Source organism: Onychostoma macrolepis, chromosome 02 (genome assembly GCF_012432095.1).
Source record: "Onychostoma macrolepis isolate SWU-2019 chromosome 02, ASM1243209v1, whole genome shotgun sequence".
Taxonomy (NCBI): domain Eukaryota; kingdom Metazoa; phylum Chordata; class Actinopteri; order Cypriniformes; family Cyprinidae; genus Onychostoma; species Onychostoma macrolepis.
In genome coordinates, this window is record NC_081156.1 from 11,614,837 (window position 1) to 11,639,506 (window position 24,670).

Genomic DNA, 24,670 nt, shown 5'->3' on the forward strand with positions numbered 1-24,670 from the left:
ACTCCATACTGCACTTGTGATCGATATGATACCTCTTCATTCACTGCTACGAACTGATGGCGGTCAGATAAGTACGATTTGAACCATGCTAAGGCACTTCCACTAAAGCCAACAAAGTTTTCTAGTCTATTCAAAAGAATGTTGTGGTCGATAGTGTCGAACGCAGCGCTAAGATCCAGTAGAACTAATAAAGAGATACAACCACGATCAGATGATAGAAGCAGGTCATTTGTAACTCTAATGAGAGCAGTCTCAGCAATATGATACAATCTAAATCCTGACTGGAATTCCTCACAGATATAATTTTTCTCTAAGAAGGAATATAATTGTGAGGATACTACCTTTTCTAGTATCTTTGACAGAAAAGGGAGATTTGAGATTGGTCTGTAATTAACTAGATCTTTGGGGTCAAGTTGTGGTTTTTTAATGAGAGACTTAATATCAGCCAATTTGAAGGTTTTGGGGACATATCCTAATGACAGTGATGAATTAATAATAGCCAAAAGAGGATCTATGACTTCTGGAAGCAGCTCTTTTAGTAGTTTAGATGGGATAGGGTCTAGCATACATGTTGTTGGTTTAGATGATTTAACAAGTTTATATAATTCTTCCTCTCATACAGTAGAGAATGAATGGAATTGTTCCTCAGGGGATCTATAGCGCGCTATCTGATCTCTGATGCAGAGATTTTATCTCTGATAGTATCGATCTTGGAAGTAAAGTAGTTCATATGTCATTACTGCTATGCTCTTGGGAAATGCCAACACCTGTTGATGCTTTATTTTTAGTTAATTTAGTCACTGTATTGAATAAATACCGATTGTTATGTTTGTTTTCTTCTAGAAGAGACGAAAAGTAATCAAATCTAGCAGTTTTTAATGCTTTTCTGTAGGATAGGGTACTTTCCCGCCAAGCTAAACGAAATACCTCTAGTTTAGTTTTCCTCCAGCTGCGTTCCATTTTCCGGGCTGCTCTCTTTAGTGCGCAAGTGTGCTCATTATACCACGGTGTTGGACTCTTATCCTTAATCTTCTTTAAGCGTAAAGGAGCAACCGTATCTAAAGTGCTAAAAAAGAGAGAGTCCATAGTTCCTGTTACATCATCAAGTTGTTCTGAGATATTGGATATGCTGAGGAACTGAGATAAGTCAGGAAGATTATTTATAAAGCAGTCTTTTGTGGTAGAGGTAATGGTTCTACCATATTTTTAACAAGGAGTTGGCTTTACAGCTTTAGCTATATGGAATATACAGGAGACTAGATAATGATCTGAGATATCATCACTCTGCTGCCAAATTTCAATGCCACTGACATCAATTCCATGTGACAGTATTAAATCCAGAGTATGATTTCGTCAATGAGTAGGTCCTGACACGTGTTGTTTAACACCGATAGAGTTTAGAATGTCTATAAATGCTGATCCCAACAAATCTTTTTCATTATCAACATGGATATTAAAATCACCAACAATTAGGACTTTATCTGCAGTCAGCACTAACTCCGATAGAAAATCTGAAAATTCTTTAATAAAGTCTATGGTGCTCTGGTGGCCTGTATACAGTAGCCAGTACAAACATCACAGGGAATTTATCATTAATACTTGTTTCTTTGGTTAACTTTATATGAAGCACCATTACTTCGAACAAATTATACTTGAAACCCGACCTTTGAGAGATACTGAAAATATTGCTATAAATTGTAGCAACACCTCCCCCTTTACCTTTTGGACGCGGTTCATGTTTGTAACAGTAATCTTGGGGTGTAGATTCGTTTAAAGTAATGTAATCATCTAGTTTCTGTCAAACAAAGCACATCTAGTTTATGGTCAGTGAACATATCATTTACAAAAAGTGCTTTTGAAGAAAGGGATCTAATATTCAATAAGCCAAGCTTTATCATGTGTTTATCTGCATTATATAGTTTTTTTATTTGTTGAACGTCAATTAAATTGTTACTATTACTTTGGTTTGGATGTTTTCTGTATTTTCTAGTTCGGGGAACAGACACAGTCTCTATAGTGTGATATCTAGGTGAAAAAGTATCTATGTGCTGAGAGTTAACTGACTTCTGTGACGTGCTAAAAGAGCTACTGGGGAGCTAAACGATTTAGAGCTTTTTAAGTAATCAGAAGGATTTTAAGATGTTTTAAAATTTAAAAATGTGATGTTCAATAGGGAGCCAATGTAGTGTTGACAGAACTGGGCTGTTGAGAACTGTAGTTGCTGCATTTAGTAGTAGGAAATTACTTCTCATCCAATTTTCTATAAATAACATGAATAGTAAATATTAGGCCAACTGAAATTAAAGAGATTGCTCACCAATCATTTACTCACCCTGAAAGTTGTTCCAAACCTATATGAGTTTATTTCTCTTGCTGAAAACAATAGAGGATATCTTGAAGAATGTGGGTAATCGAACAGTTGATTGTCTCCATTGATTTCCATAGTATGGAAAAAAAATAAATCATGACATCATTTCCATTTTTTGGTAAACTGTCCTTTTAACAGGACTCAAAATGGTATTTCCATTGTACGCATTACAGATTTTAATAATTAGCAGATGATCAACACAGCATTGTAATTGTAATAATTTGACTGCTGATTGTCCATCAGTTAGGGCTGAAAAAATGGAACAATGTAAATAAGAACTTAGAGCTTAAGAAAGTGTCTTTGCGACCGTCAAGCATCAGTGCTGGACGCTGTACTACATTCCTGAGATCAGGTAACATGCTGGTTCAACACGTGCCCCATTTGCACTGAGATCACTCACTGAGACACAGCATGACTGTATTACAGTGGAACCATCGAGAATACTGAGGGAAAGGTTTAGAACCTTGTTTGTACCCTCAGCACATGGATACGAGTGTTCGACATTTTGCTGCTCCATGTGTGGTAAGCACAGAGTGTTTGTATGTATTGATTATGTGATAAAAATATAATTTGCTTAACTGTAAAATTAAGAACTTGGCTTGAATTTAACCCAGGTTAGTAGATAGATAGATAGACAGATATTTTTTGAAAGAGGTTAATACTTCATAAAGGAAGCATGAGATAGTATTAGTGACAGTAAAGACTTTTACATTTTTACAAAAAAATATCTATTTCTAATTACTATTAATGTTCTATTTCTACAAATGTATCTATAATATAAATTTATTTTATTTTTGTAATGAAGATTGTCTGTTTTGTGATCAATTTGGCTGTATTATGAAAAGTAAGATTTCAAGCAAGACATTTCCTCAAGGAGGAGTTAAATAGCTGTTTGAGATGTGAAACTATTATCAGTCGCTTTCCTATTTTACAGTTACACTCAAAGAATATATGGCAGGTGTTGCTAGTGTCCTCACACACAATATAGAATGCAGAATCACCTCCACAGAAGGAATCAGGTGAAAGATCATGCATGTTTTATAACTTTACCTTCCTCATCTGTCTGGCAGTCAGCATCTCCTGGCAACAGAGGTCAGGGGAGTGTAGCATCAGATGCAGTTGCCAAAACCAAAGAAAGAAGAAAAAAAAAGAATTAGTTAAGTACTAGTCAGTGAATGTAGACCTGGACTAAAGAACTCTGTTGTACTTTTGTTGACAAGTTCTTGCTTTTCGCTTTGTTTTAGAGGATTTTGTATAATTGTTTAAAGCTGAACATCATCATAATTGAACAAAGCTGATCAAAGGCCATGGACCACATAAGCCATTTTGGAAGTCCAACACTATCTGACATCAGTGGCAAATCATGAGAAGTATGTGCATATTGTAGTCTCACAGTGCTGAAAAATAACTGTCAGACTAACATAGGTGAACACTATACTAATGGTTCCTCTCAGGTGTCTGCCTTCTACTGATGGTGATCTCTCAAGTTCAACTGTCGTTACTCTGCCCTTTTTCTTGTGTGGTGTGTTCTGAAGATGTCATCATCTGTCATAAACTCTTAAACATTATTGGTAAGTAAATTATGTGGTTAAAGAACTTTGTGTGTTTTTTAGATAATTTTAAAAGGATAGTTCACAAAAACAAGACCAAACAAGTTTAAATATTCTTCAAAATATCTTTTGATTTACTCATGAGGGTGAGAAAATTATGACAGAATTTTCATTTTTGAGTAAACTATCCCTTTCAGTACACTGAAAACTGTTGAAAGTGCATTTTTAACCCTAAATCATATTTGATATGCAAATTTCTAAGGCCACTAAATTATCAACATAAAAAAACTGTTGTACACAATCTACAACATGCCTTCTGTCTTCTGACTGATAGTTTATACTTTCTTAGCAAGTAAAGGCCTTTTAGATAGATAGATAGATGGATGGATGTGTGGTAAGCACAGTGTTTGTATGTTTAGATTATGTGATAAAAATTTAATTAGCTTAACTGTAAAATGTTTAAGAACTTGGCTTGAATTTAACCCAGGTTGATAGATAGATAGATAGATAGATATTATTCAATTTTAAAAAGAAAAAAAACATGTAAAATGTAAATATCATACATGATACATAAGGTTTTTGAGGAGCATTTATTTGTACATCTCTCAATCATGATTGTATTGCAACTTTGCCCCCACAATAAGAAAAATACTTTGATCATGAATCTAAGCATTTAATTAAAGCATCTTACTATATTATTGGGAGATATAGAGTGACAACTACTATTTCTGTACTTTTTATGTTAGCAGCCTATACTCTTATAAAGCTTTTTTGATTAGAATTTCCTGAAGTATGAAGTTTTGGTAATATAACTTTTTATTCATCATATTTAGATGCACCAGGCTCTACTAAAGCTTTGATGCTCACTGATGGACTCATTGATTCTGTGGACAACATGGTCCTCTCTGAATTATCCAACATGAGTGTTCTGGCACTCAGTAACAACGCCATTTCTAGCATCATGGAGAATGCCTTTCAGAACCTCTCTTTTCTAACTACGCTGTTGCTGGACCATAACCGCATCTCCAGCCAATCCCTGGACAACTCCACATTTTCCTGGCTCCACAGACTGGAGACTCTCCAGCTTGGTAACAACAATTTAAATGACATTGACGGCTCCTGGTTCCAAAGCTCTAAAGCTTTAAAAACACTTCAACTAGAGGGGAACCTCCTCAACTGCTTGAACTCCACAACCTTTGCCCATGCTGATCTGAGGAACCTGGAAACATTGGACTTGTCCAACAACCTCATTGTGTACTTAGGACGTGATAGCTTTAGAGGGCTTCCTCGTCTCCGCAGGCTCGATCTGTCCCGCAATCATCTACGCAGTGCTCCAGATGCATTCTCCTATCTGTCATGGCTCTCAGTGCTGAACCTTGATTTGAATCTCTGGAGCTGTACATGTGAGTTGAGAGAGCTGGCCTCATTTCTCAACAGTTACATTCAGGCTCCTGAAAAAGTCTTGTACAATGGGCAGAGGATGGTGTGTGTGAAAACAGATAATGCAGCTGTGCAAGCTGTGCTGGAACTGACTGACGCTAATTGTGTCCCACCAAACAGGAATATATCAATGGAGGTTGTGGCTAAAAGATATAACACTTCTGAGCAATATATTAGAAATGTTGCTATTGCTGTTGTATTTTCATTTTTGGGTGAGTATCTAATGCAAATGCTTGATACCAAAACTTTCTACCTATTTTCATTATAAGGCTGAGGACATGACTATATAGTCTTAAAGAAATAGTTCACCAAAAAAATTTAATTTGCAAAAAATTTACTCAGTCTCAAGATGTAGATACGTTTTTTTTATTATTATTATTGGAACAGATTTGGAGAAATTTAGCAACTTGCTCAACAATGGATTCTCTGCAGTGAATGTCCAAACAGCTGATAAAAACATCACAATAATCCACAAGTAATCCACATGGCTCCAGTCTTGTGAAATGAAAAACTGCATGTCTGTAAGAAACAAATCCATCTTTAAGGGGTTTTAACTTTAAACGATCACTTCTGGCCAAAACACATGTCCATAATCCATTATAACGTAGCCATAAATTCTCCCAATCTGTTCCGATAAAGAAAATGATCTATGTTTTATAGCCTGAGGGGCTGAGGTAAATTTTCAACTTTCATTTTTGAGTGAACTAATCCTTTTATTTATTCAAAAATAAAGCATATATATATATATATATATATATATATATATATATATATATATATAAGTCAAGGTGATTAAAATAATGACATTTAACTGTTTAACTGTTTTTGTTTTGTTTGTTTTTGTTGTTGTTTAATCCAAAAAGTCATGGGGTGTGACTGATGTGCGGAAACAAAAAGACAAGAAATTATATCTCTGCTCATGATTGTGCATTGAGGACAATTAGTCTATTAAAATATCAGATCATTTTAAGACAAGATAAGGTTGGTTTGTTTAGGTTGTAAAATGTTATGTGGTTTGACTGCACAGAAACATAATGCTATTTATAATTTAATAATGTAGGCTATTTTTCATAGATTATTAATTTTTCCATGAAAAATTATTTTAAAAATAATAAATAAGATGTGTATACTCACACATATTCAAGATGTATGAAAATATTTAATTTTTACTTGATAGCTGATTAGATCGACACCACATGACAATTTATTCATAAAATTATATATATATGAAGAGTTCAGATGCAAAAGCCTGTAAATGCCATCTGAAACTTTCTTCTAAAATGAGTCTTTTTATCAGGCCCCTGTATTTATGTTCAGTTATTTCACTTTAATTGCATAGAAAAGGACCTATACATTGCCATTAGAGTAAAATTACTGAACCTAAACATAGCAGCCTGATAAAAATGCTCATTTTAGATGAAAATTTAATATGGCACTTAGAGGCTTTTTCATCTTAATTCCTCATATATATACAGTGGGGCAAAAAAGTATTTAGTCAGCCACCAATTGTGCAAGTTCTCCCACTTAAAAAGATGAGAGAGGCCTGTAATTTTCATCATAGGTATACCTCAACTATGAGAGACAAAATGAGAAAAAAATCCAGAAAATCACATTGTAGGATTTTTAAAGAATTTATTTGCAAATTATGGTGGAAAATAAGTATTTGGTCAATAACAAAATTTCATCTCAATACTTTGTTATATACCCTTTGTTGGCAATGACAGAGGTCAAACGTTTTCTGTAAGTCTTCACAAGGTTTTCACACACTGTTGCTGGTATTTTGGCCCATTCCTCCATGCAGATCTCCTCTAGAGCAGTAATGTTTTGGGGCTGTCGCTGGGCAACACGGACTTTAACTCCTCCAAAGATTTTCGATGGGGTTGAGATCTGGAGACTGGCTAGGCCACTCCAGGACCTTGAAATGCTTCTTACGAAGCCACTCCTTCGTTGCCTGGGCGGTGTGTTTGGGATCATTGTCATGCTGAAAGACCCAGCCACGTTTCATCTTCAATGCCCTTGCTGATGGAAGGAGGTTTTCACTCAAAATCTCACGATACATGGCCCCATTCATTCTTTCGTTTACACGGATCAGTCGTCCTGGTCCCTTTGCAGAAAAACAGCCCCAAAGCATGATGTTTCCACCCCCATGCTTCACAGTAGGTATGGTGTTCTTTGGATGCAACTCAGCATTCTTTCTCCTCCAAACACGACAAGTTGAGTTTTTACCAAAAAGTTCTATTTTGGTTTCATCTGATTCTCCCAATCCTCTTCTGGATCATCCAAATGCTCTCTAGCAAACTTCAGACGGGCCCGGACATGTACTGGCTTAAGCAGGGGGACACGTCTGGCACTGCAGGATTTGAGTCCCTGGCGGCGCAGTGTGTTACTGATGGTAGCCTTTGTTACTTTGATCCCAGCTCTCTGCAGGTCATTCACTAGGTCCCCCCGTGTGGTTCTGGGATTTTTGCTCACAGTTCTTGTGATCATTTTGACCCCACAGGGTGAGATCTTGCGTGGAGCCCCAGATCGAGGGAGATTATCAGTGGTCTTGAATGTCTTCCATTTTCTAATAATTGCTTCCACAGTTGATTTCTTCACACCAAGCTGCTTACCTATTGCAGATTCAGTCTTCCCAGCCTGGTGCAGATCTACGATTTTGTTTCTGGTGTCCTTTGACAGCTCTTTGGTCTTGGCCATGGTGGAGTTTGGAGTTGGACTGTTTGAGGTTGTGGACAGGTGTCTTTTATACTGATAACGAGTTCAAACAGATGCCATTAATACAGGTAACGAGTGGAGGACAGAGGAGCCTCTTAAAGAAGAAGTTACAGGTCTGTGAGAGCCAGAAATCTTGCTTGTTTGTAGGTGACCAAATACTTATTTTACAGAGGAATTTACAAATTAATTCTTTAAAAATCCTACAATGTGATTTTCTGGATTTTTTTTTCTCATTTTGTCTCTCATAGTTGAGGTATACGTATGAAAAAAAACAAAAAAACAGGATTTACATATATATATATACATACACATATATATACATACACATATATATATATATATATATATACATACACATATATATATATATATGTATGTATGTAAGTAACTTTTTTTTTTTTTATAAACAGTGGTTTACTGAACAAGTTGCTCTTTCTTTAAATACATTCAGTTATAGTTAAAATTTTCTTAGCGATAAAAATCTACCTCAGCTTATGCTTAAAACTATAGGGAGCCCTTTTACATTATAAGGTTACAATTAGTAACAACTTAACCCAAACTTAAATTTAATTATTAAATTGAATTATTTTTAAATAGATGAACAACACTCAACTTAAAAAAAAAAAAATTGTATGCAAACATGTCAATTGTACAAAATGCAGTTTTTAAAGTAACTTATAAATAATACATTTCTAGGCTATTTGTTAAAATATATTTAATTACACACAGGCTGTCATAGCATGTTTCATAACAGATTAATTTAAACATACATTAAATAATTAAGATTAACAGGTTTAGTAAAATGCAATAAGTATATGGTATAATATTACGCGAAATGCTCCTCTCGAGACTTCATTTCTCTAGTGAACTAAAGAGCTGTGGACACTGATGACTTGCTGAGGTAAATGAAACGCTATGTGACATTTTATTTCCACGCTGTTTTGTTGATGTCTTTCTGCATTTGAAACTCAGATTGAGCGATTACATGAGGCATGAGATGTTTATTCGCATTAAAACTAGTAGTACAGAGGAAGGAATGATGGTGTTCATATATATTCTGCTTTTAATTGTAGGTGGTGTTGGGATCACCCTGGGAATGATTGCCATTGCATACCACAAACTCAGTAAGAAATTTGAACTGGTGCTGGAGGAAAATAGAGTTGTGGAGTCCGGCCTGGAATCAACCCAGTGGAATTTCTGCGAAGGCAAGGGCACTCTAACTAAGTGCCATGCACTGTACAACAGTAACTACAAATCCCATCAGCCCTGGGACAGAGAAGACTCTCCTTATCTGGGATCAGACATGCTGGAGAATCATTTCACCTGTCACAAGTGCAGCTCTACAGCACATGTGGTAGGAAAGCACAAAAGAGAGATTGTCCAGCAGAAAGCCACTCATGTAGGTGAACAGCTGGCTAATCACCAACATGAGGGGAATGATCAACATTCCGTGTTGCAACAGAGGATCAAAGGTAAACTAGCAAGCACACCATTTGTTTTAAAAGTAACTGCCATAGACCCACAAATATAATGACCTTGCTGTATTTTCTAGAATATAATTGCAGCTATATATTTTCATATTTAAAGACCCATTAATGCAGTGAAAATTTAAAATATTACAAATACGCATAAAATTATTATCTGGAAAACATTTAATATTATAATATGAATAATAATAGATTTAAATAAAATTATAAATTTTATAATCTACCATTAAGAATATTCTTTTAGGAAGAAAACATAAAAATGAAACAAATGAATGTTTAATCTCATGATTTCCAACCAGTATTTATTACTTCAATGTTATTTATTTACTATTATATTTATAAATAAATATGTTTGTCATATTTTTATATATATATATTTCTGTTTAGTTTTAATTTATTTTTGTTTTTGTTTTTGTTATAGTATAGTTATGGTCAGTTGTAACTTATTACATATAAAAATCTATATTGCTTAGTCATTATATATAATTCTATATCAGTATTTAAAACTAATCTTTTGTAAATAACCAACTATTAACTGCATAGCAACACCTTCCATTTCTTCAATTCCAGTGGTGACATCTAGTTTATTTAGTTGTTTTATACCTCTAAGCACATTATCAAATGTCTGTTTTAAATTACTTCTCTGTTGTATTCACAGAGATAAGTGCACAAAGACATAATGACAGCGGGGCAGGCATTCCAAACAGCTATCTGGGCAGTCAGGGTACTTCTTCCCAACATCATGGGGGTTCAAACGACATCTCAGCTGTCAGAATACGGCAGCTGGCCCTCAGTAATCATCTCTCGGCCCTCCAGAGAGGCACATTCAGACCCCCAGACCAAATCCACAATGAAATAACTCAAGGAAATCACTCACTGTTAAAGCACCCGGCTGAGGACGTTGGTGCTCAACCGATTTACCAAACCATCAGCTGTCTGCACTGTCATCAGACTTATGAATACAGACAAGCTGGGAGTAATAACCAGAACTTTACGTTTACAACTCACTCACAGAACACAGTTCAAAACGGAGCACAAATTTACAATGCCACGCTATACAAAGACAACTTGGGTTATGACAAGTCAAATGCTGGGATTCAAGCTACTGAGCTGGGCTTTAAGTTAGATTCTCAAAGAAGTGTTACTTTTGATCTAGCTGGGACTGAGGAACATGTCCTCACCACAATGGCTGACAGACACAAAAAGGAAAGCAGGATGATGGACTTTAAAACATCTGCACAGAAAACCCCCCGAAAGCTTGGTAAGACTAAGAACAGCACACAAGGACACTTAAAAACCCAGAAAACCAGAGGACAGGCAAAGAGGACACTGAAAGTTAAATTCAATTTAAACCCCCTTCGAAAAAGCAGAGTTCATCCAAAGTCCACTGACAAAGAAGATACTGAAGAAGACAAGATGTACAAAAAGGGTAAGAGGGAAAAACTAAAAAGCAAAAAGGACAAAAAAGATAAATTAAAAATAAATAAAACTAGCAAAAAATCTAAAGATAACCTTGAATGCTCAGGAAGTGAGGAAGAGGAAAATTATACTATGCAAGATATCTCTAAAAAGAAGCGTGCTAAAAAAGGAAACAAGGAATCAAAGTCCCTGTCTAAGGATACAGATGATGTCACTATAGAAAAAGGTCAAAATTATATTTCTGTTCAGGAAGAAACTCAAATGGCATCAACACCCCCACTAACGCTCAGTTTAGCTCTTCCAGATGATCACAACAGTCTTACAGCTCCATCACACCCCAGCGTTCTGGATTCCAGTGACACTCAGCAGCTATCCAATCCAAATATTGCACTTCCTGTGAGTGAATCCACTGCTCCGCAGGATGTGGTGGATCAGACCAGCAGTTCAGACCTGATTAGCTCTGGTGCACCTGTCATCCAAGAATATGTATCTTCAGCTGAGGGCTCACCAAAGAGGAAGTTAAGACTCATTTTACCTGAAAAAACAACCAACAGGCCACAAACAGCACTTGATAAGAAAATCAGATAATGTTATTCCTTACAGATAATGTAACAGATAACATGCACAGCTTAGTAACATTTGATGAATGTTTGATAAATATTGGACTTTTAATAATGTGTAATTTTGTTTTAAGTTATTTGCATTTTATTATACACAAAAATAAATGTGTAGGATTTACTTTTAAACAATTTTCACTCAGAAATTGCTAATAGTTATAAAAGAAACAGCAAGAAACACTGAGGTAAACATCAAATTTTAAAGTAGAAAGGTAGCATTTTCTTTTTAAACATACTGAATAATCTTTGTTTTATTCGCCCCTTTTTAAAGAGTATGTTTTTTTAAATGTACAGTACATATGTAATATGTAATATTATATGTATCACAAAAGCAAGTATTTTTGTCTGCAAGACCACAGATATAGAAAATCTCCTTGTTTTCTGTTACAAATATGTTTGAGGAATTTGTTGTTTAATATTTGCATAGAGGTGCAAAAAAGACAGCAAGAATACAAAGTGCGGCCTATCACACCATTTTATGGTCTGCAGATAAAAGGCAGTTTGGACCTCAGAGAAAACAAGAGTCATTGTGCAGCTGCACACTGATGCAACGACTCATTGAGTGAACATTTAGATATCTGATATTGCAAAACAATGGAACAAAAAGATGAAAACAGTGAGGAGGAAGGAGAAAGAAAGGAACCAAAAACATTTCTGGGGATCTTTACAAGAGAGCAATTCATCATGTTATGTGTTGTTATCGGACTGATTGCACTTCTTCTCATCATTACCTTAACTTCAGTATTTGTAATCACAAGATCAGGTATGGAGACTCTTCATTGTTTTTGAATGTTACAATAAACTGTATGCCATTAAATATTGCTTGATATAGAGTTCAGAATTTTTCCAAATGCAACACCATTGATCAGGTATATAATTATGAAATTGTATGCATTATGAATGTCAGAGTAAATTAAAAAAAATCAATACTGATTTGGCCCATTAAATGTTGTTCAATTTGGATACTGCTTGTGCATGATCTCAGATGCTTCAGTCGACATGGAAATGGAGCCTTTCCCATCGAATGGAGACATGCTTGACTTTCTTCTCCAAATTGGAGAAATTCAGGAGAAAGATGGTCTTTATGCAACATGGTATCACGCAGCCAACAATAAATCTGAGATGAACAAGGCCTTGAACAGTAAGAGTGATCTTTTGTTTTATCTTAACACCTTTGTTCAAGGTTGCGCGTCAATCAATTCAATTACCAGTTGCATAATAAACTTATTCCTGTGATATGCATTGTGTTAGATAAGAGATCACACAATTTATGTTAAGAGCTCTGATAAAATATGATATAATATTACATATGTTATGTAAGGAAATACCTTAAAACCTAATTTAACTGAATACATTACAGGTGATGTTATGATCCTAGAGGCTGATATAAATGTGAAAGGTTATAACACAGCTAATGAAACCAATATTCCCATCATGGCCCATCCACCGGACATATACAGTGACAACACTCTGGAGGAGTGGCTGGATGCTGTACTCAAATCAAAGAAAGGTGAACAACCTGGAACTGTACCTGGAACATCTGCTTTTATATACAGAAGACATCATGAACATTTCTTTGTGTCTTCTTCTTTAGGGATAAAGCTGGATTTTAAAAGTATCAATGCTGTGGAACCCTCACTGGATCTGTTGAGAGTAAAAAACCAAACGGGGATCAACCACCCGGTGTGGATAAATGCAGATATTCTTCCTGGTCCTAATGTCCCTGTTTTCTGGCCAGTAATCAATGCTTCAGAGTAAGATCATAATAAATATCTAATTTTAATAGTAAAACATGGATACTCTTCAATTTAGGCAAGTGGCTCTTAATACAATACAATACGATAAAAGTTCATTTGTATAGCACATTTAAAAACAACTGGTGTTGAACAAAGTGCTTTACCAAAGCTAAAAGAAAACAGAAAGTAAAAACACATAAAACTTGTAAACTATCAATAAAAGTATGATAAAAATGAAAATCCTATGAAATAAGGTAAAATAGAGGGAAAAGCTTGAATCAAAGGATGTTAAATGCCGATGAGAATCAAGGGATATTGAAGGCCATTGAGAAAAGTAAGTCTTCAAGGTGGATTTAAAAATTGACAGTGTTCGAGCAGATCTGATGTAAGTCAAGTCACCTTTATTTATATAGCGCTTTTAACAATACAGATTGTGTCAAAGCACTTAACAGTATCAAATTAGAGGATAGAGTGTCAGTAATGTATAATGATAAGATTAAACACTCAATTTTCAGTTAAAGGCATTTCATTATTGAATTCAGAGATGTCATTGTCTAGCTCAGATTAGTTTAAATATTATCTGTGCAATCAAATCGGCGATAATCGCTAGAAATTAAGTGTCCCCAACTGAGCAAGCCAGAGGCGACAGCGGCAAGGAACCAAAACTCCCTCGTGACAGAATGGAGAAAAAAAAAAAACCTTGGGAGAAACCAGGCTCAGTCGGGGGGCCAGTTCTCCCCTGACCAGACGAAACCCGCAGTTCAAACGTTTATATTTCTATTTTAATTTTGTTGCAATTTCTAACAATAGTAGTATTATGTAGTTAGGTATTTTATTATATTTTTGGTTATTTTGTTATATTTTTTTTGTTTTATTGTATTCAATCGAGGTTTTCACTGGGGATATGTCTCTGGGGGTCATCTGGGTGTCCTGGTCTCCGCTGACAATCAGGGCTGTAGACATCATCTCTTGGTGCTGATCCACCATCTGACTGGATACGGACTGAGAAACAGAATAGGAAAGAAACAGACAAATATTAGCGTAGATGCCATTCTACTTACGATGTAACGAGTACATCGTGTGTTATTGGGAGTGTTCCCGGTTCCGGTTGATCTAATTAATGCAGCCTAACAATCCTTTAACGGATTTGAATAATAGAAGCGTATTAGTGTGTTATGTGTAAGCCAGGCTAAAGAGATGGGTCTTTAATCTAGATTTAAACTGACAGAGTGTGTCTGCCTCCCGAACAGTGTTAGGTAGATTGTTCCAGAGTTTGGGTGCTAAATAGGAATAGGATCTGCCGCCCGCAGTCGATATTGATATTCTAGGTATTATCAAACGGCCAGAGTTTTGAGAACGCATTGGACGTGGAGGACTATAATGTGATAAGAGCTCGCTTAAGTACTGAGGAGCTAAACCATTCAGGGCTTCATAAGTAATTAACAAGATTTTAAAATCTATCAGATGTTTGATAGGGAGCCAGTGCAGTGTTGACAGAACCGGGCTAATATGGTCACATTTCCTGGTTCTAGTAAGGACTCTAGCTGCTGCATTTTGGACTAACTGTAGTTTGTTGATCAAGCGTGCAGAACAACCACCCAATAAAGCATTACAATAATCTAACTTTGAGGTCATAAACGCATGAATTAACATTTCTGCATTTGACGTTGAGAGCATTGGTCGCAATTTAGATATGCTTTTGAGATGAAAAAATGCAGTTTTACAGATGCTAGAAACATGGCTTTCAAATGAAAGATTGCTATCAAACAGCACACCTAGGTTCCTGACTGATGAAGAAGAATTGACAGAGCAGCCATCAAGTGTTAGATAATGTTCTAAGTTATTACATGTGGGGTTTTTAGGTCCGATAATTAATACCTCTGTTTTTTCCGAATTTAGCAGTAAAAAATTACTCGTCATCCAGTTTTTTATATCGACTATGCATTCCGTTAGTTTCTCAATTTGGTGTGTTTCACCAGGCCGCGAAGAAATATAGAGCTGAGTATCATCAGCATAACAGTGAAAGCTAACACCATGTCTCCTGATAATATCTCCCAAGGGTAACATGTAAAGCGTGAAAAGTAACGGCCCTAGTACTGAGCCTTGAGGTACTCCATACTGCACTTGTGATCGATATGATACCTCTTCATTCACTGCTACGAACTGATGGCGGTCAGATAAGTATGATTTGAACCATGCTAAGTCGCTTCCACTAATGCCAACAACGTTTTCTAGTCTATTCAAAAGAATGTTTTGGTTGATAGTGTCGAACGCAGCACTAAGATCCAGTAGAACTAATAAAGAGATACAACCACGATCAGATGATAGAAGCAGGTCATTTGTAACTCTAATGAGAGCAGTCTCAGTACTGATACGATCTAAATCCTGACTGGAATTCCTCACAGATATCATTTTTCTCTAGGAAGGAATATAATTGTGAGGATACTACCTTTTCTAGTATCTTTGACAGAAAAGGGAGATTTGAGATCAGTCTGTAATTAACTAGATATTTGGGGTCAAGTTGTGGCTTAATATCACAGGAATTGACTTAACAGCCAATTTGAAGGTTTTGGGGACATATCCTAATGACAATGATGAATTAATAATAGCCAAAAGAGGATCTATGACTTCTGGAAGCAGCTCTTTTAGTAGTTTAGATGGAATCGGGTCTAACATACATGTTGTAGTTTATACAATTCTTCCTCTCCCACAGTAGAGAATGAATGGAATTGTTCCTCAGGGGATCTATAGTGCGCTATCTGATGCGATACTGTAGCATCACTGCTATGCTCTTGGGAAATGCCAACACCTGTTGATGCTTGATTTTTCGTTAATTTAGTTACTGTATTGAATAAATACCGAGGGTTATGTTTGTTTTCTTCTAGAAGAGACGAAAAGTAATCAGATCTAGCAGTTTTTGATGCTTTTCTGTAGGATAGGGTACTTTCCCGCCAAGCTAAACGAAATACCTCTAATTTAGTTTTCCTCCAGCTGCGCTCCATTTTCCGGGCTGCTCTCTTTAGGGCGCGAGTGTGCTCATTATACCACGGTGTTGGACTCTTATCCTTAATCTTCCTTAAGCGTAAAGGAGCAACCGCATCTAAAGTGCTAGAAAAGAGAGAGTCCATAGTTTCAGTTACATCATCAAGTTGTTCTGAGCTATTGGATATGCTGAGGAACTGAGATAAGTCATGAAGATTATTTATAAAGCAGTCTTTTGTGGTAGAGGTAATGGTTCTACCATATTTGTAACAAGGAGTTGGCTTTACAGCTTTAGCTATATGGAATATACAGGAGACTAGATAATGATCTGAGATATCATTGCTCTGCTGCCAAATTTCAAGCTGGAAAGCTATTCCATAACTTGGGACTGATGACCGCAAAAGCGCAATCACCCCTGTTTTTAAGTCTAGTTCTAGGAACATACAGTAGATCAGAATCCCCAGATCTGAGTGACCTTTCTTGTGAGGGCGGCTGTAGTAGTTCATATAGGTACTGTGGTGCCTGGTTCCGCAAGGACTTAAAAACAAATAACAAAACTTTGTCACTTCTGTATTTGACCGGTAGTCAATGAAGTGAAATCAGAACCAGTGTGATGTGTTCACTTTTATGCTTCCCTTTGAGGAGCCGAGCTGCGGCATTTTGAACTAACTGCAAGCATGTGACACATGTCTGAGGGGCACCAATATTCAAAGAGTTACAATAGATAGATGGTACAAATGCATGCAGGACAGTTTCAAAGTCCTTTGCAGACAAAAAGGGCTTAATCTTTGCTAAAAGATGAAGATGATAGAAACAAGACCTAACCACAGCACTATCTGCTTCTCAAATTTAAGACTGTTATCAAGCAAAACCCCTAGATTCTAAACACAGGTGGTACTGTATGATAACAGAGTATCAAGATCAAAGTCATGAATGCTGCAATCATTTGAACCAAACAAGATCATTACTCTCATTAAGACTTAAGAAATTACTAGTGAGCCAAAGTTTTAGTTTGTCCAAGCAGTCTAATATTGGCTTTAAGGCATGCTTCTAGACATGATAAGAGAATATTGTGATCGACCAAGTCAAATGCAGAGCTAAGGTCTAGCAAGACCAAAGCCATAGATTGCCAGATATCAGTGGTGAGAATTATATCATTCCTGACCAGGGCTTGACATTAACACCCGCCAACCCATCAAATGCGAGATGGTCCTCACTGCAGAACACAAGATCCAGGGGGTGTGGTTGAATCTAGATCCAACTCCTCCCACCTTAAATTTGCCTAAACCTATCCATCTCCACCCCCTGATCCCTAAACCCACCCATCTCCACCCCTAAACCTTCCAATCTCCACCCCTTGGACGTGGATCCAACCCCGCCCCCTGGATCTTTGTTCTGCAGAGAGGGGCTACTGTCAAATGTAACACAGTCACTCCCACTAGCCACTCTGGCTGGGTTGAATTTTATATAAAGTAACAGAGCTCGACATTAATGTTTGTCTGGGACAAGTAGATTTTTTTGAAGGGGCAAGTGAAAGAAGAGAATTTTACTTGCCCGTCCGGACAACTAACCTGATTAAAATATCTAGGGAAGCACCGAAATTTCGGCGAGAATGGTTCTGATTTTATTACGTTCTGTATAAACGGCGATTGATAATGGATAATCCGTAACAACAAGGTCACGCCAGTTGAGGCTCACGCAGCCTATGTGAGAGAATCTCATGGAGAAATCAAAACAAATGAACGCAACTGTACACAGAAGAAACATAAAAATGTAACTTAGCTTTTATATTTATAACATACAGCCTAGTTAAGCAAAATGACACGACCAAGAGAGTGAACATTTCCCTCAAAACTATGATTGCAAATTTTGATTAAGTTTTCTATTCATAAGGACAGGCACTTGCTTTATTCTTGAATGAATCAGCTGTCTGAACAAATCATTTGAAGGCATGCTTCAATGACTCATTAATTAAGATAATCACTTACTGCCACCTACTGGCGGTTTACTTTCATAGTAGCCTATCTTTGCATTTTTTCCTATATATATATATATATATATATATATGGAGCTCACAACACAATTATTTATGCTAATAATTATAATTTTGCATGCAGTGTAAATGCATTTGTGCTATATTTCAGCTACACTGAACAGTCTGTGTAATGCATCTGAATGCCACTCCAGTCACTTCTGTTTCTTCTGCAGTGGAAAGATCGGTTTTGTAGATACTGATTACATATGATTGGTAACAGCCCTATATTATCTTAAGTGAAATTATTAATAAAATGTAAGAATTTGATATGAAAGATGATGCATGCTTTTAATACGGTTAGGGAAAATGCCCTTTAAATAGGTCAAAAATGGCCTGGAAATCAATTTAAGTTCATTTTTGTATGCAGTATTAAGTCATATAAAATGTAATTTCCCAATAACAAAATTGTGGCCAGTGAAAATGCTGAGTGGCTAGTAAATTTGGGAAACCACTAGCCACAGTGGCCGGTGAGCAAAAAAGTTAATGTCAAGCCCTGTTCATGACTCTTAAGAGGGCCAATTCGGTGCTGTGACAGGCTTTAAAACCAGACTGAAATTACTAATGTATATAGTTATCATTCAAAAAAGACAGACAATGGCCTAGAACCACTTTTTCTAAAATTTTAGAATTTTCTAAAATTACTCAAAAGTGTAGGATCCAAATTTGTTTTTTTATGATGAGGCAAAACTGAGGCATGTTTAATGACAGTTGGTCAATGACAGTTGGACAGTTCCAGTATAAAGATATTTGTTAATGACAGACAACAAATCAGGGCCTTGCTTAAGAAAATGTGTGGGAATCACATCCTGAGGGCAGCTAGTAGGTTTTAGACTTGCAACAATCTCATTAAGGGAGTCCAAGTTGATAGGCTCAAAGACAGACCATGTAGAGGAGCAGAAGGGGACATCAAGTGGCGTAGAGGCTGACAAAGGCATTAGAGATTTAATCAGTGAGATCTTATCATTAAAATATCTCGCAAAATCCTCACAGAGAGAGTCAGATGTCTCTTGAAAATTATTAATAGTGGGACTGAGAACTGAATCAATTATTGAAAATGAGGCATTAAGCCTGCTACTGTTACATAAAATCAACTCTGAGAGATATTTACGCTGGGCAGCATTAGCAGCTCACTGAAATGCAGAAAGGGAGTCCTTTAGGATTCCATAGGAGACTTGTAATCTATCCTTATTCCACTTACATTCAGCCCTTCCACAGATCTGTCAGAGAGAACGAGTAGTGTCATCTAGCCAAGGCTTAGAGTTGAGGTTACGTTTTTTCACCTTAAGAGGAGAGCATGTCCTGATTGGCACGTAGTTCAAAATATAATAAAATCCTCACTTGAGCAATTGGTAAAGACACGAGTCAACCTTGGACAGTGTAGCAAATTTCTCAAAGGGAAAATGTATATACAATAAATAATTGCAATTAATTATGATTAATTACAATTATTTATATCAGCTGCCAGTAGTAACTGTAGCAGAATTAAATTGACATCAATTAATCTGTTTGTCCAGTGAACATTCAGTGTAAGTTCATATCAACTCTAAGAAAGGATATTTTCGTGGGCACAGAAAATATCTTTCCTACAATATTAATGCATTAGAGCATGTCTCTAGATCAGAATCATAAAAGGGACATTATTCACAAGCGATGACAGAATCAGAAACTCATTTGTGCCCAAGGGTTTTATTAACTAAACACTGACACATAACTAGTCTAGACAAACACATGCACACACACAAATCACACATGGAAAGGGTTAGTGAGACTGGATGAATGAAACCAGACAGAAGCGGGGGGAAATGAGGCCGAGTTGACCATCTGAAAGAACCATTAGTCTCAAATCCAAAGCACAGTATACAATGGCTTATATTTCATGTCTGGTGAAAGAAGTAATACTTGCATTTGGCTTGGCTGTGGAACGAGAGTCTCGTGAAGCCTCTGAAGAAGGTCTGGATGATTTCATTTTTATTGGCATTGTGTCTTTTCTATGGGGAACGGAATTGAGAGTTGCTCTGCCCGCATTCCTTTGAGCAATAAAACCAAATGGAACCAAAGGCCTGTTCTGCATTTTTGAGGTGTTAGCTGCATTTCGGGGGAGGGGCCCATCGACCCTCATAGTTGGCTTTTTGGTTGGATGAGGAGGTGTTAGGGATTATTTGTTAAATATAACAAATAATTGGGTGTCTGATTAGTCCAAATGCTACAACGGGGTTGATGCGTGTAGTTATAGTAAAAGGTAAAGAGAACAGGCTGTCCTGGTATTTAGACCAAGCAGCACTGCAAGTATGATATTGTGCATTGCTTTTGTACAAGAGTTATTCAAACTAGAAGTAGAGTAACTTACATTATAGACCAAATATTTTCAGTTATGTATATATATTTTTTGCTCCACCAAAGGTCATTTTACATAAAACAATGCACAGTCGCAGCAACCTCAGAATGCTCACCTAATGTTCTCATATGGTTCACATTTGGTTATTTTTTGGGAAACAATAACATTCTAGGAATGCTGTCTGTAGGTTCTTTTCAGAATGTTGTGGGGTTTTGTTGTTGTGGTGGTGATTGTTTGTATTTTTTTTTTTTTTTTTTTTTTTGTAAAGACCGAAAGAGAACCTACAGTACACATAACATTCATGAACAAGGTATTTTTTAGCTTTTATTTTAAGAATCAAAATTATTATTCCCAGAACGGTTTGGGAACTTTTGTTAGCTGGGGTAGTTGTGATTCATTCCCAAATAAAACAGTTGAGTTAAATAAAATTTAAAAAAAAATAAAAAAACAGTGACTCACTCATTAAAACAGGCAGTTGTTTCATTTCTGAATGAATTACTGTGATTAAAAAAATTGAGGAAATTAATGGTTTAATAAATGGTTTAACTCACTCATATGGACAATCACTTATCTCCACCTACTGGCTTAACTGTGTAACGTGAAGAAAGAGGCCCTGAAAAATCTTGTCAAAACACGGTCTGGAATGCAATTAATGTGTAATGCATTCTGAAATGATATTCTGAACAACAGAACTAATTTTGTGATCTGTTGATTGCTTAATGTTGTTTTTCAGTTGCTGACTTTTTTATTGTAAGGTTTTTTGAGCTCATTCAGCTGAAATTTCCTGACGTCACCATCTCTCCAGGATGGAAGGTTCTTTATCTTTCCATCTTCCCTAATGTAACATACACACGCAGTATGGTGGAAGAGATGTACTCTATTGTAAGACACCTCCCTCAGAAAATCACCTTTCCTGTCCATGCTTTGATGGCCAAGAATGGGTGGCCACACCTCAGCTGGCTGCTCAGCCAGTCATCAAGGTAACTCAGTTAAGTCAATAATTGTTTTTTTTTTTTACTTAAATTACTATGTTTATACTATGTTCTGGACTCGTTATGATACAGGTTCAGTTTAACTCTGTGGCAAGGAAAGGAGAATCCCACCGTGAATGACCTTCTCTTCATCAGAGACAATAGCAACCCTCTGCGCATCTATTATGACATCTATGAGCCTGTGCTCTCACAGTTCAAAAAAGCTGCAAGTAAGTGACATCATGGTCTTGCATATTAAACCTCACATAGTGTATAGGGATGTACAATATATTGTTATCACAGCCACAGCCATATCACCCTGCAGCTCAAGACTGTTTGCCCACTGAAGCTAAGCAGGGTTTTTTTATTTTTTTTATTTAGTGGTTCTGTTTGATATTCGACATGTAATTGTACAACTGCTCAACAAAAGTTTCTTTTATGAACCCAAAATGGTTCTTCTTCTTTGCATAAAGGAAGACCTATTCCCATGTAGATTTCGTAATGTCTTTTCCATGCTTTTCATGCAAATTCACCGTACTGATCAACAGAAAGCTACTTGGTTTTTGAGTAAATTATGTAATATTTTTAAAATGTATATCAATTTTTAACACTGTACATTTTTGTCAACCTGGTCTCATAAAAATATGTACCTCTGCGCACCTTTTGTGCGACACCGTTTTACGTGCCTTAATTGCTGCACGTTTCGCCGCAGTTTCAAATAGAAATGTCCACTGAGTGGCGCTAAAACACAGGTTCAATATGTGAACTCTGGCACGTTTTTATTACGTAGATATTGGTATGTATTGCTGTTTTTTTATTACGTTGCTTCAGGTACGTATTGCGGCGGTTCAGAATTCAAATATCCGGGGACTGTCGCTAAAGGTTAATGCTCTATCTATCCTGTTGGAAATATGCCCTACACCAAATCCAACACTAAACCTACCCGATAGTCTTAACAAATGCAAAACTGATATAAAAACGTATTAGCTGATGCAACTGTGCCATTCGAACTTCCTTTTACGCAGGTTTTAACTGCTTTGTTGATTCGTAGTTACACGGGATTCTAACCGGTGCTTCTCGTCTCATAAATCCGTCGCCGTACTCCGTGAGCTACCGAACAAACTTATCATCTATGAAAACCCATAGATATGATGGATGTGTGCGACGCTAATGTTCAAAATGTTTTGAAGTCATAGCATGATATTCTTCAAGTAATTGTGCGAAAATTTCGCTTTATTAATCGCAACTCTGTAAATTTGAGTGAAAGTGTTCATTTATTTTGGAAACTGCCGGGTACGTAAATGCCATGAGACCAGGTAGATTTTTGTTGTTATGCCTAAATTAACTTGAAACATTTCTAATGATTGACTTTATTTTTTAGTGCTTTAATTTTTATTTATTTAAACAGAATAGTATAGGTGTTTATTTATCGGTTATAGCTCATAACATGAAAATAATTGTCAGAATTTCTTATTTTGCTCCTTTTATTTATCGTTTTTCAGTTTCGGTCATAATTTTAAATTATCACTAATTGTTTATATCAGTAACACAGGCGTCTTCTTTTCTCAGAGCTGAGAAACAGACCCAGAAGATTCTATCCAGGTGGGGACATAATTGACTATTTCAGGCCAGTGAACAGTGATGGACTCAACATCCAGTGGGACACAGTGACCGATAAAGATTATTTGCTATATCTGCTTGAAGGTGTGATTTTAACAACTGTGATAAAGTGAAAATGCATAGATCTTGATAAATAGTAATGCAAGTATTTTTTGCAGACAGCCAAGGGGGAATGCTGGTGATCCCAGTAATATCTAGTGTAGGTCAACCAAACTTTCCCATCATTCAGGGATCCCAGCCTGAGCTGCCTCTACAGGACTGCCTGGAGCTGATTCTTGCCTCCAAGAAGTCATGGGGAATCTACTTAAGGATAAAGTCCCAGAGTCAGCTGAGCCTCACACTGGAGCTCCTCCGTCAGGCATATGACAGAGACCTGCTGCACCACCCCACCTGGGTCAACATGGACATAGCACACGGAGCTTTCTATATCCAAGACTACGTGACAGGAGAGGAATTCTTGAGAACCATTGATCAAATCTTTCCATATGTGACCTTGGCTCCGGGTTGGCCTAAAGAGGTTCTTGATGAAGGCTACAAACCAGAATTGGTGGAGGACATGGTGCAGCTCTTCCAGGGGGCTTGGCAAGATGTTTCACTGCAGCTGCATGCTGAGACCCTGTACAGGACTGTGACTGGATGTAGAAGCCTTATCCATGCACAATCACGCTTCTCAATGACTCTGGAGCATCGGGCAGAGGACAGAGGCCTCAATACTTGGACTGCAAGCTTAATGGCTATCAGAGCACTGAACAGACAGCGGAGCTTCTACAACATGCCTAATATGTACAAAGAACATATAGCAAATCTGTCAGCCTGAAAATCAAGATCATACAGCACTGACAAAGACATTGCAAAATGACAGTTAAACTGTGGTTTCAGTAGTTCAAGTAGTACAAGATATTTATGTAAAATGTACATTGTAAACCTGAAAATGTACATAAAAAGATTGATTTTTGATAACTGAATTCTTTCATAGATGTAATAATTTTGATTACTAAAACGCCGTCGTAGGACAAATAATGTTTTGGTGTAATATGTAAATATTCTGATGGATCCCAGTTTTAGAAATTAGGTTTATTTTTAAAGATATTTCAGCATGATGTTATGTGAACCTGTTGCACTGTAACAGTGGCTTTGCAAAATGGCTGTCGGAGCACAAGGGGTGCCCTATGGTGGATTCAAAAAAAAAAAAAAACATTCACATGCAGAGAGATTAGTCGACAAAGATTACTCTGTTTCTGCACTGCACATTTTATTTTAATCTTCTCAATTTATTTATTAATTTATCAATTTTTCAGATTTTTTACTATTTTTATTTATGTACTTTTAATGAGTACCGTTTTTTTATTATTTCTATGGAAAGCACTTTGAATTACCATTCTGTATGAAATGTAC

At 36.5% G+C, this 24,670-nt stretch overlaps 2 protein-coding genes across 3 annotated transcripts; both read left to right on the top strand.

Moving 5' to 3' along the window:
- Positions 1–1,064: 1,064 nt before the first annotated feature.
- On the top strand, positions 1,065–11,582 carry lrrc53 (leucine rich repeat containing 53). Of its 2 annotated transcripts, XM_058797964.1 has the most exons (6): positions 1,065–3,524; positions 3,613–3,738; positions 3,823–3,939; positions 4,752–5,570; positions 9,147–9,545; positions 10,219–11,582. In XM_058797964.1, exons 2-6 carry the CDS (start codon positions 3,732–3,734, stop codon positions 11,565–11,567), a joined length of 2,691 nt encoding a protein of 896 aa, XP_058653947.1. In that variant the 5' UTR covers positions 1,065–3,524; positions 3,613–3,731; the 3' UTR covers positions 11,568–11,582. The 2 variants fall into 2 exon arrangements, with proteins under 2 accessions (XP_058653947.1, XP_058653937.1); XM_058797954.1 differs by having other exon boundaries at positions 1,065–3,738.
- A 601-nt stretch (positions 11,583–12,183) lies between these two features.
- fam151a (family with sequence similarity 151 member A) lies at positions 12,184–24,579 on the top strand. The gene is made up of 8 exons (XM_058797976.1): positions 12,184–12,359; positions 12,582–12,737; positions 12,957–13,106; positions 13,191–13,350; positions 21,440–21,664; positions 21,749–21,885; positions 23,225–23,359; positions 23,434–24,579. Exons 1-8 carry the CDS (start codon positions 12,191–12,193, stop codon positions 24,090–24,092), a joined length of 1,791 nt encoding a protein of 596 aa, XP_058653959.1. The 5' UTR covers positions 12,184–12,190; the 3' UTR covers positions 24,093–24,579.
- Positions 24,580–24,670: the final 91 nt, after the last annotated feature.